At 37.1% G+C, this 13,313-nt stretch overlaps 2 protein-coding genes across 2 annotated transcripts; one reads left to right on the plus strand and one right to left on the minus strand.

Moving 5' to 3' along the window:
• Positions 1-2,438: 2,438 nt before the first annotated feature.
• Positions 2,439-3,863, plus strand: LOC135154181 (uncharacterized protein K02A2.6-like). The gene has a single exon (XM_064099490.1). The coding sequence runs from the start codon at positions 2,439-2,441 to the stop codon at positions 3,861-3,863; it is 1,425 nt and encodes a 474-aa protein (XP_063955560.1).
• A 4,621-nt stretch (positions 3,864-8,484) lies between these two features.
• LOC135154182 (uncharacterized protein K02A2.6-like) lies at positions 8,485-12,014 on the minus strand. The gene is made up of 2 exons (XM_064099491.1): positions 11,108-12,014; positions 8,485-10,736 (listed from the first exon to the last, which is right to left on the minus strand). Exons 1-2 carry the CDS (start codon positions 12,012-12,014, stop codon positions 8,485-8,487), a joined length of 3,159 nt encoding a protein of 1,052 aa, XP_063955561.1.
• Positions 12,015-13,313: the final 1,299 nt, after the last annotated feature.

The following is a 13,313-nucleotide window of genomic DNA, read 5'->3' on the forward strand; positions in this document are numbered from 1 at the left end:
ATTTCTTATCTTTTGATAATTAAAAATGTGAAGTATTATGAAACTTTTATGATTTTAAAAGCCTTACATTTAAGTACCAAGAAAATTATTGTGGTGATAACTGATAAAGGTCTGCAAGCGTAGACTATAAAAGTTATTACACGTGACCACTTGTACTGAGAAAGCTATGGCTGCTACCAAGATGACGGAGTAGTGATGCAGCTCACCTAATAAATGTCTGTTGTAAATACGTTACAAAGCACTGCCTACTGGACTTTGTTTTATATTCAACATAAGTTCTAACCATGGTGTCAGATCCTGCATTATTATGCTGACTAACCCACCGAGCCTTGAGATGGAGGAATCATTGAAATCAGGCCAGTTCATTCCATTTTCTCCCTAACCCCCGTGAGGAGAGAGATGGTGAAAGACAAAGAGTTTATTGTATTGTGTATCAGTGAATGACCATTGCAGTGTATGTTATGTCCTTTTTTGGCTCTGTCATTGTATGGATTTGGAGTGCATGAATGTGCCTTGCCAAACTCCAGTATGACGGGCAGTTAGCGTGACGTTTATGGGACGTGAACATTCTATCTCAGTGAGAGTAGTAATAATTGAGCGAACATAATTGTTGAAAAGATACAAATATGCTAATTATTAGGCCAAGTAAAAAAAGAAAGTAGTTGATCGTCCTCGCGCGCATCTATTTTGGCCGCCGCATGAAAATTTTTACTATTTACTATTTTCAAAAATTGGCTAAAAAAAAAAAAAAAAAAAAAAAAAAAAATGGTGATGTTTCTCCTCCGTGCCTGCTTTCCTTTTTTATTGCAGCATCATTTTTCTTGATATCTACTATTTTTATGGCTGCTGAATAGCGAAAAAAATTCACAAGATTGGCGAGTGATTTGCTCTCATGTGCTCTGGGATCTCTCTCGCAACTTCAAAAACAATTGCTAAGTCCGATATCGCCGTAACTGCAAGAAGGAAAAAAATTCTGATTTGGTTTTTTATTGGAATTTTTAAGATACCATCATAAATTAGCGAGAAAATAAAGTTTGCAAACTCGGAAAAGATCACGGATTTCTTTATTTTTAGTGCATTTTCGGGGACCCCGCTTCCTACATCTGAACTAATCCGTCGCGTGCTTTGGAAATATGGCGCAGATAAATCAATTTTAATGATGTAATTTGTATTTTAGCGGGGTATTTTGGTGAGTGATAGCGCCAGTACTTCTATGTGTGTTACGGTGAATGAGCTGTGCTTGTGACTCTGTTGGGTAAATGCATGTGTGCTGGGATGATGTGATTGACTGTGCTGGCGCGACATGTGAATTTGTGAAATGAATTGAATTTTCTGGCAAGTTTTCTTACGTCAGCAGGCAATGCATTGAATATTCAAAAAATAATTTGAAGTGGGTTATTCATTATTAATATTGAAAATCATTTAATGGGATTCCAATAAGTGCCAATTCTGTTCAAATTTGATAAACTTCATTCTTCCTCGAGCTATTCAATTTGATGGACAATTGTAAAAATTAGTAAATAGATCTAGGGCCTAACACTATAAACAGTTACAAATATTGAAATAATAAACATTATGTGAACAATTAACAATTAATTCAATAATCATTTAACATTTGATATCAATTAAAAAAATGAATAAAAATTGAACAGTATTTAACATTATGTAAACGAATATACAAGCAGCTGGAAACTGCGATGCGAAACCATGCCCAGAGCTAAAAAAGAGATTGGCTCTGGAAAACTGAACATGGCTCCATGGTAATAAAAATGACCCCCTCCCCCAAATGCATGTTTTACCCTTACATATATATTAATATAGAATAATGTTTAAATCATTCACTTGAACATTTTGTTTTACAACAAGTAGCGGTATACATCAGTAATACTTCAGTAGATTTTTATCGCATAATACATTTTCCATATAGATTTCCAATCAATTGCATACATGTATATATATATATATATATTTCTACTCATTTATTATTAATATTGAGCATGCATCGATCACATAATTCGAGCTTGACATGGCCTGACAATCATTTGAATAAAAAATAGCAAAAAAAAATAGTAAATAGTAAGGACCTCCCTCATCACTGATGTCAAAAAATGGGCCGAGAAAATGCCTCCTTGTTTTTAAAAAAAATAGCAAGATAGCAAATAGTAAGGACCTCCCTCATCACTGCTCTCAGAAAACCCGGACGATCAACTACTATCTTTTTTTACTTGGCCTTATACTGTTCATGAGTATATGCACATGTGATATGGTTTGTTAAAGTTACTAAAGTAAGACAAAGTTACTAACATTAACGATACAAAACAACAACAGACAAAATGACAAATATAAGTCAACCTCCTCCACTTGACTTAAAGGGAAATATTTCCGAGAATTGGAAAAGATTCAAACAAAAATTCACTCTATACAATGTTGCCTCAGGAATGTCAGAAAAAGATGACAAGTCACAAACATCAATGCTTCTACACGTAATTGGTGATGCTGCCTTGGAATTGTATAATACATTTGTATTTGCCAAGGATGAGAGCATGAAGCTTGAGAAAGTGTTGGACAAATTTGAGGAATATTACATGCCAAAACGTAATCTAACGTATGAGAGACATGGATTTTTCACAAGATGTCAATTAGAGCATGAGAGTGTTGATCAGTATGCAACTGAATTGCGAAGTCGTGCACAGTCATGTGAGTTTTCTTCGTTGAAAGAGAGTCTTATACGGGACAGAATTATCTGTGGTATCTTAGACGATGGTCTAAGAGAGTTTTTGTTGAGGCTAGACGATCTCACATTGGATAAAACGTTGCAAGTGTGTCGGGTGGCTGAACAAACTCGAACGCAGGCCCAAGCGTTGAGTTCCACCGGAGAAAATGCCTCAATTCCGGTTGATTCTCTCGGCAAGAATAAGAAATCTCCTGGTAAAAAGTCAAACCAAACAAGACAAACAAAACCTCAAGATCGTACTAACAATAAAACATGTACAAGATGTGGTAATAGACATACCAAAGAAAAATGTCCTGCACAAGGTAAAACATGTGAAAAGTGCGGTAAGCAAAATCATTTTGCTAAGTGTTGTTGTACCCCGGTAGCAAAAGTCAATGAATTGCAATACTTAAAGGTAGATTCAGACGGTTTCATGATTTGTTCAGTTGATTCACAGGAACATGAATCAAAGGAAGAGTGGAAAGTCAATTTGAGAGTCAATAGTGAGCCAGTTGAGTTCAAGATAGATACTGGAGCTCAGGCTAATATTCTCCCTGAAACAATCTATCACAAATTGAAACCGAAACCAAAACTACAAAAAGCCAAAGTGAAGTTAACAGGTTACTATGAGACAAACATTCCAGTAAAAGGTCGTTGTTATGTCCAAATGGAGTACAAAGGAATAAAACACAGTGTTCAATGTTTAATCATTCCTGGAAATCTTCAACCATTGCTAGGTCTCAGGACTAGTGAAAAGTTGTATCTAGTAAAACGCGTCTATCATGTTGATAAACAAACAGAGATAAAAACAGGCAAAACTGTAGTGCAAGATTATGACAATGTATTTGTAGGATTAGGATGTCTTCCAGGCAAACACCACATCACATTGAAAGACAGTGCACAATCAGTTCAACATGCATGTCGCAAAGTTCCATTTCCACTTCAAAAGAAACTAAAAGAGGAGCTAGATAAGATGGAAAACATGGATGTAATCAAACAGGTTGATGAACCGACAGATCGGGTGTCTTCTCTTGTTGTAGTCAAGAAAAAGAATGGTCAACTCAGAGTCTGTCTAGATCCACGTGATCTAAATCGAGCAATCAAAAGAGAACACTATAAATTGCCTTCTAGAGCTGAAATAACCTCTTAGTTTGCTGGAGCCAAGTATTTCAGTAAATTAGATGCATCAAGTGGTTTTTGGCAAATCCAACTTGATGAAGATCGTTCCAAGCTTTGTACATTTATCACTCCATACGGAAGATATAGATTCTTGAGACTACCTTTTGGTATCTGTAGTGCTCCTGAAGTTTTTCACAAGATAATATATAACTTGTTCGTAGATGTACCTGGTGTCAATACCTTGATGGATGACATAGTGGTATGGGGAAGCACACAAGAAGAACATGACGATCGTCTGAGAAAAGTTCTAGACATCGCACAAAAATCAAACCTGAAACAAGTGTGAGTTCAATGTGAACCAGATGACTTTCATTGGTGACTTGATCAGCCAAGATGGAGTAAGACCAGATCCTAAAAAGGTGGCTGCCATAAGAAACACGGCAAGACCAACCTGTAAACAGGACATACAAAGGTTCTTGGGGATGATAAACTACCAAGCAAAATTCATTCCAAACCTATCAACAAGGTCAGCACCTCTACGCATATTGCTTGACAAGAAAGTAGAGTGGATGTGGGAAAATGAACAAGAAAAAGCGTGGTGCGAGCTGAAAGAAGCTCTAAGACTAATGAGTCAACCAGTGCTTCATTTCTATGATTGCACAAAACCCACAAAGATATCAGCTGACGCTTCAAAAAATGGACTAGGAGCAGTTCTCCTACAGCAACATGAGCAAAATTAGCATCCCGTAGCTTACGCATCAAGAGCTATGACTGATGCAGAAACACGTTACGCTCAGATAGAAAAAGAACTCTTAGCTATCACGTACGGATGTGAAAAATTTCATCAATATATCTATGGTCAAAAGATAGAAGTTGAAACAGATCACAAGCCACTTATTCCATTGTTTGTTAAGTCATTGGCAGATTGTCCTCTACGCATTCAAAGATTACTAATCAGAGTACAGAGATATGATCTCAAAGTGTCATATACACCTGGAAAATACATGTTCACTGCTGATACACTGTCACGAGCAGTAGATCCAAAAGCAGAATTGAATGTTGAAACTGAAGAAGATATCAGAGTCTATGTAGATATGATAGTACAAGCAATGCCAGTAACATCAAACAAAAGACAAGAAATTGTTGAAGAGACCAAAAAAGATGTAGAGCTTCAAGAGTTGCTAGCCACCATCAGAAATGGTTGGCCAGAAAGTAAGCAACAATGTCCAGCAAGAATAAAACAGTACTGGAACATTAGAAGTGAACTCTCTGAAGCAGATGGAATCATATTCAAAGGTTCTAAAATAGTAGTTCCAAATTCCATGAGACGATACATACTAAACCAAGTACACGAAGGTCACTTAGGCATTGAGAAATGTAAGAAACGTGCAAGGGAAGTAATCTATTGGCCAAGAATCAATGCAGACATAACTGAAATGGTCCAAAATTGTACTTCATGCCTAATGTTCAAACCAAAACAACAGGCTGAAAGCCTAAATCCTCATGCCGTGCCCGATCGTCCTTGGGAAAAAGTTGCCGTAGATCTATTCACTTTGAACAAAAGAGAATATATGGTCGTCGTCGACTACTACTCACAATACATTTAAGTATGTACTATGACTTCAACTACAAGCAAGGCCATGATTAATCACATGAAAGCAATATTTGCTCGTCATGGTACACCATGTGAACTGATGTCGGATAATGGTCCTCAATTTGCAAGCCAAGAATTCAAAAGCTTTGCAAAGGAATGGGATTTTCACCATACAGTGGACAAGATATCCAGAGAGCTTTACAAGTCTATCGAAGTTCACCAATAGCATGCGGAAAATCTCCAGCAGAACTTCTGTACAATCGTCAGATTAGGTCAAACCTTCCCATGCTTGACACATTGCTCAATAACCAACAGATTGATACTAAATCTGTGAGGGGAAGAAAGGATGAGCAGAAGATGAAGCAAAAAGAGTGATTTGATAAACATGCTCGAGACTTGCCAAAGCTAAAACCTGGAGATCATGTGACATGAAAACTAATACCTGGTCACAACGTGGTATCATAAAGTCTGTCAATAATCATAACAGATCATACCAAATTGAAACAGCTACAGGCGAGATACGTCGCAGAAACAGACGTCACCTAAGGCCAGATCCAAGACACCAAGCCGAGTCTATTCCACTACCAACACAGGATGACTTCGAGCTAGATGACAGCACAGAAGCGGAACCAGCATCTGATGTTCGCGCATCTTCATCATCATCCCGAACAACCAGAAGCGGACGAGTCGTTAAACCACCAGATCGTTTAAACTTGTAAATAGAGGAAAGCGAACTAAACAGAAAAACTTTCGCGTTTCATTTTGTAAAGAGCCATATGAGTTCAAAGATAACTTTAAAACTGTAAATGGTTTGAACTCTAATACAACCCCATGATAACTGCATGATTGCATGTGCATGATATAAATTTGCATGTTAAAGTTAATCAGCAATACGGGATTGAATTGATCGCTATCACAAAACTCAACTTTACAGATGTCTCTACCGGTCAACGAATTGTCGCATCATGAACAGCAAAAACAAAATATATATGAACTGTAATGTTATTTGTTGAAATATTTGACAGCGACAGTACTCCAGCTTTAAGGGGCAGAATAATCCCTTAGTACTGTTGTAAGTGTACAGGTAGTCCACCCTGTCACTCTGTAGTTTAAGAAGTATTATATATGTGTATATAAACCTCTTTAAAGAAAGGGAGGTGTGGTGATAACTGATAAAGGTCTGCAAGCGTAGACTATACTATGTTATTACACGTGACCACTTGTACTGAGAAAGCTATGGCTGCTACTAAGATGACGGAGTAGTGATGCAGCTCACCTAATAAATGTCTGTTGTAAATACATTTCAAAGAACTGCCTACTGGACTTTATTTTATATTCAACATAAGTTCTAACCAATTATGCCTTTGAAAATCATATAGCACTGGTAAATGTTAATGTGTATTGTCAGTTACCGACAAGTAATGATAAAAATGTTCAAATCAAATAAAGGAATTAAGAAAAAGAAGAAGTTTTTTCATTGAAATGTTCCTAGAAACTCTGGTATACTTCCACATCAAGCTCACTTTCATGCACAGAAGATACAATGCAATGATTCCACACATTTGACTTCCATGTGTTATCTCTATGGCAAATTAAGTGTAATGTCAGTTACCGTAATGTCAGTTACCAGCATGGTTGTGGAAAAATTATCATAGCCCCCAAAAGACAAAAACGAATTGTTTAATATTTTGACACATCTTAACCTAGTAACGGAGGTATATTTACATATTCAAATTATTACTTGTAGAGTTCCAGTTACACAATATTTAGGAGGCTTGAGAGACACGTGTGTATAGTTTGACTACTTTATTGGAACTAAATTCATTTGTACAATTAACTTTCATTTTAGCATGGATAGAGAGTGTAGTACAGAGTACTTCATCTCATTGGAATGTGTGGTTACCTGAGTCATCATCTTGTGATGTCTCACACAAAGAAGTTTCACAGAAATTAACTAAAGTCCTTTCACTTTAGTATTACTATGATTTCCCAATCATAACATCCCCCTTTTCAGCTATGAATTTTCACAACTAAAAAATTCAGAATTATCAATATGGTTTTTATAAACAATTTGTTAAATCCTCTTCAAAGAAATTTGATGCTGTGATTATTAAAATTTCATTTCATTTCAACATTGAACAAATTTGATTTGTATATGATTGTACACTCAGGATGCATAAAAGAGCATACATAGAAGATTATTCTTCAATATAATAATAAAGAATTATATAAACATATCATTGGTAAAACATAAACATGCATACATTTATCATGAGATAGAATTTGTTAATCAGAGTCCAATTTATTCTTCTTAATATTTATTGTTCAAATTTCTTCTGTATATCGTCCATAGGGTTCTTCATGGCTGAATTCAGTGTCCATTTAACTTTTCAGATAATAATATGTCATACTCATACTTCCTTCTAGACATTTTTAGGCATTATTTTTACTACAAAATAATTTCCAAAATAAGAAATAAAATAATAATAGTCTGATACTACATTATACATAAAATAACAATAACTACAAAGTAAACAAAGCTCAACTTGGCTGGGTCAGGCAGAACTTAACTTTCATTGAATGATTTTAATCACTTTACTTTCCCTTCTCTTTTCCTTTTTTTTTTTTTTTATTTAGTTTATGTCCCATATCTTTCTGGTGGTTTGATATGTCTGCCATATTTGGTAGTGTAACCTTGCTTATGCTGGGTTGTGCATTGAGATGTGTTTTGAGGGGTATTTGGTAGGTTGTCATGAGGAGTTTGAGTCTGATTATTGTATTCATCATTTTGATGTAATGGATTCAGACTTTCTTTTGTTTTGATGAGATCTTTACGATTTCGACGGTAGTCTACGCCTTCAGCTTGTACAATGTATGAGCGTGGCTCTTTACAAATCCTCACAACGATTGCTTTTTGCCAAATTTTAGGATTTCTTGTACTTCGCATCCTAACGACATCTCCAATAACCAGGTTGGGGAGAGAATGTGTTGCTCTGTCATAGTACATTTTCTGTTTCTCTTGTTGTTTCTTGAGCTTTGTGTTGATGTTCTGTTGCGTTTAAGGTTTTAATAACCTCTTGTTTGTTGGTAGGGGTGTTCTCGTCCTTCGTCCCATTAGTAGTTGGGCAGGAGAAGCGTCTAAACCTTCCAACGGTGTGTTGCGATATTGCAGCAATGCTAGATGTATATCGCTAGATTTGCGCAGCAAATTTTTTGCTATTTTGACAGCGCTTTCAGCTTTCCCATTGGATTTGGGATATCCAGGGGAGCTAGTTACATGTTTGAATTTATACTCCTGGCTGAATTTCTTAAATTCGCTCGAAGCATAACATGGTCCATTATCTGATACGAATTCGTTCGGTATCCCGTATCTAGCAAAATGCTCTTTGCAGTGCTTTATGACTGTTGATGTTGTCATGTTTTTTAGTTCGCAAAGTTCAAAGAAACTAGAGTAATAGTCTACCAGTATTAAATGGTGCTTTCCATTTAATTCCAAGATATCTGAGCCTACTTTTTGCCATGGTTGGTCTGGTTTTGTGTGACCAATCATTGGTTCATTTGCATTGTTTTGCTTATATGTGTTGCATATTTCACATGAAGCAACTATGTCTGCAATTTGTGCTGACATGCCGGGCCAGTACATGATGTCTCGCGCTAATTTCTTAGTCTTTTCTATTCCTTGGTGTGCATGACAATGTACTTTTCCGATCATCTTTTTTCTAAGTGATTTTGGTACTATCACTCGCGCATCTTTGCATATTAATTCATCTTCTACTGTTAGTAGTTCTCTATACTCCCAGTATTGTCGAATTTCTTCACTGACTTCCCTTTTTTCATTTGGCCATCCAGTTAGGATTGCTTTACGGAGCTTTTGTAGCGTTTCATCCTTTTTAGTTTCATCTTTTATTTCTTTCATTCGTTTGTCTGCGATGGGAAGTTTGTCAATGATGCATATGGGTATCTCTTCCACATCAACATCATCACTTTGATTGGCTAGGAAATTTCTACTGAGGCAGTCGGATATGAAAAGGTTGACGCCCTTTTCATATGTTACGCGCAGATCATATTTTTGCAGATTGAGGAGCATTTTTTGGAGTCGCGGTGGGGAAGCATGCAGTGGTTTCTTGAATATCGTTTCAAGTGGTTTATGATCCGTTTCTACATCCACTGTGCGTCCAAATATATATTGGTGAAATTTCTTACAACCAAATACAATCGCGGCTAGCTCCTTCTCAATTTGAGCATATCGTGTCTGAGCATCAGTAAATGCTTTTGACGCATATGCCACTGGATGTCCATTTTGTAGTAGGACTGCGCCCGTGCCTGCTTGCGATGCATCTACGCTTAACTTGACTGGTTTACTTACATCGTAGTACTTTAACACTGGAGCATTTGTTACCGCTTCTTTAAGCGCTTTGAAACTTGCTTCTTTTTTGTCATCCCAGTGCCATGCCACATCTTTTTCTAGTAGTAGTCTAATTGGTGCTGATTTCTCTGTCAAGTTAGGGATAAACTTGCCTAAGTAGTTTACCATTCCTAGGAATTGTTGAACACCCTTTTTACTCTGTGGGGTAGGCATCTTTGTGATTGCCTCTATTTTCTTTGGGTCTGGTTTTAGTCCTTCTGTAGATACTATGTGTCCCATGTATGTGACCTGTGTTTGCCTGATATGGCATTTGTCTGGGTTGAGTTTGATGCATTTTTCTCTGCACCTTTCTAGTACTTGCTTCAACCTTTGATCATGGACACTTTCTGAGGGGCCATATATTAGAATGTCATCTACCAGAACCTCTAGACCTTCTATGTCGCTAAACATATCGGTCATAATTCTCTGAAATATCTCACTAGCAGAGTTGATTCCAAATGGTAATCTAAGAAATCTATATCTGCCGTAGGGCGTATTAAATGTGAGAAGTTTTGAACTCTCGTCATCAAGAGGAATCTGCCAGAAACCGCAATTAGCATCTAATGTACTAAAGATCTGTGCGCCGGCTAGATTATCAGTAATGTCATCAATTGTCTTCATCGGGTAGTGTGGTCTTTTTATTGCTTTATTTAAGTCCCTAGGGTCTAGGCATATTCTTACCTTATTTTTCCCTTTCTTTGCTACTGTGACCATCGAACTTACCCACTGTGTTGGTTCTGTTTGCTTTACTATCACACCCATTTCTTCCATTCTATTGAGCTCATTTTTCACACCTTGTTTTATTGCTACTGGGACTTTCCTTGGAGGATGGATTGTTGGACTGATTGATTTATCAACATCTAAATGCTGTGGTTCCCCCATACATCCAAGGCCTTCAAACACGTCTGTGTATTGATTTGCCAAATTATCATCTTTGATTGAATCTGCCCTCTTTACAAAACCTAGTAATTCAGATGACTCAAGTCCAAGTATGGATTGGGCATCTCTATCAATCACCTCAAACTCAATGTTATGGAATTTGTTCTTCCTCACACATGTTAGGGTACATTTTCCCAAATGTGATTTTTCAACGTGTTCTGTATATGACATCAATCTTGCTTTTGACTTGCCAATTTTTGGCATCCCTAGCTTTTTATAAGCCTTAGCAGCCAGTATATTGCATTGAGCACCTGTATCAATTTTGAATTGAGCACTTTTGGTTGTTGCTTATTCTTTATGCCTGTTTTTGTCAGAAAGAAATGTGAGATTGACATACCATTCTTTTTTCGATTTCTCCTCGTTCTGCTGGACTCCATTGATGGCGTCGACGTGGAACTCTTCACTGTCGGCATCACTGTATTCACTGTCCTGTTGGATGTCATGGATCCCTCTTTTGCTGAAGCGATGACCCTTTTTGTTGCGAGTTTGTCCTCCAAATGGAACCTTCCTTGGTCTCTGTCATCCCGATCCCGATCTCTACACATGGAGCTGAAATGGGTTTTCTTTTTGCAGGTATGGCATTCTTTGCCATATGCAGGGCATTTTCTGGGTGGATGCTTATTTCCACACTTAGGGCATGTCTTCCTAGTCATCGATGTTGCCTGCATTGCATGAATGTTCTGTTTGGGCTTCAGCTCTGCAATGTGTTGCGAAGTTATCTCAGTTGCCTTGCAAATGTCTATTGCTTTCTCCAAAGACAAGTCTTTTTCTCTGAGTAGTCTTGCTCTGGTACCATCATCACGTATTCCAACAACAATTCTGTCTTTTATCAGACTGTCTCGAAGATGCTCAAACTCACATGATTTAGCTTTTTTCTTCAAGTCTGTGACGAACTGGTCAAATGACTCGTTTTCATGTTGAAATCTTGTGTTGAATACATGTCTCTCAAAAGTCACGTTGGACTGTGGCTCAAAATGTACAGTGAATTTCTCCAGCAAGTCTTTTAATGTCGGTGCTACAGGTTGTCCTGACGATGAAATTACCTGCTCAAAAGAAAATGTGTTGTAAATTTCTAACGCCTCTTCACCAATAATGTGAAGCAGTGTCGCTGTTTGTACTTTTGAGTCCTTTTTGTCAAGTCCACTAGCTGTTAAATACAGCTCAAAACGCTGTTTCCACCTCTTCCAGTTATCTGTGATGTTGCCCTGTAGAGAAAAGGCTTCTGGTGGTCGCATGCCATCCATTTTCACTAGATAACAGTCAGTTTTTTAACTTCTGACACCATGTAGAGTTCCAGTTACACAATATTTAGGAGGCTTGAGAGACACGTGTGTATAGTTTGACTACTTTATTGGAACTAAATTCATTTGTACAATTAACTTTCATTTTAGCATGGATAGAGAGTGTAGTGCAGAGTACTTCATCTCATTGGAATGTGTGGTTACCTGAGTCATCATCTTGTGATGTCTCACACAAAGAAGTTTCACAGAAATTAACTAAAGTCCTTTCACTTTAGTATTACTATGATTTCCCAATCATAACATTACTCTATCTACTCAGGGACATGAGATATTTCAATTTTAATGAACACCCTGAAATTGCATGTCCTTTTGCGTAATGTCAGTTACCAACACATTTTTGCTTGCTGATGCGTAAAAAAATGTGGTTACATAGGAAAACCTAGTATCAGAGTATACAGCAAGGTTCACTTTATTAACTCTATCAAAAGCAAACTCCCGTCATTTGTTGTTTTAGAGATACACACAATGAAAGGTGTGAAAACATTGTGCCGTGTAATGTCAGTTACCGTGAAAATGCCCCTATGGGATTTAAATGTTTTTTAATACAGGGAGAGCTCTAAAGGAGCAGGAGTAAATAATAGGGATCGATAAGGCGATATCGTGGCTAGCCAACTGTCTTAAATATGTTTGAGCTTTTAAAATCGATTTAAAATACGATTTTAAAATCAATTTTAAAATTATAAATGTCTAAAAGTGGCAGAGTGGTTTTGAAGAGGAGGGAAAAGAGGGGTTGATGGAATAATTAGGCCCTGGTAATTAGGACAGGTACAATTACGAATTTAAAATTGATTTAAAATCAATTTAAAAATCGATCTAAGATCAATTTTAGATCAGGTTTAGTATTAGTTTTAAAAGCCCATTCACATTTTTACTGATGCTGACGAAAGTTAGTTTGGTTGTCAGAGCATTATTTATCCTGCGTCTAGTAGGATCCATGTTCCGATCGAGGGACTATTTTAATTTCGGAAAGGTAGGAGAGACAGAGAGAGAGAAAGAGTTCAGCTCAACGTTTACGTTTCGCACGCGAGCACAAAGAAGATCAATCAAGCACATCACCTCATGCAATGTCTCGAGAATTTAGGTAGGGAATTTTTTAGGTCTCCAGTTACTTAAAACACGATATGGCCTTTTTATCTATATAAAATAAGACCAATTTTATGAGAAATGGACAATAATTAAGAGCAAAATTTTAAAACGCCGATCGGGAAGATCGTCCTCACAGCTCATTACGTATTAGACAGC

Source organism: Lytechinus pictus, chromosome 5, assembly GCF_037042905.1.
Source record: "Lytechinus pictus isolate F3 Inbred chromosome 5, Lp3.0, whole genome shotgun sequence".
NCBI classification, from domain to species: Eukaryota; Metazoa; Echinodermata; class Echinoidea; order Temnopleuroida; family Toxopneustidae; genus Lytechinus; species Lytechinus pictus.

What these genes read in the sequence shown, in the direction of transcription:
- LOC135154181 (XM_064099490.1), top strand. Translation starts at nt 2,439, where the DNA reads ATGTCAGAAAAAGATGACAAGTCACAAACATCAATGCTTCTACACGTA.
- LOC135154182 (XM_064099491.1), bottom strand. Translation starts at nt 12,014, where the DNA reads ATGGATGGCATGCGACCACCAGAAGCCTTTTCTCTACAGGGCAACATC. An exon ending in GAGAAATCGAAAAAAGAATG is followed by an intron (nt 10,737 to 11,107) that starts GTATGTCAATCT and finishes ATCAATACACAG; the next exon opens with ACGTGTTTGAAGGCCTTGGA.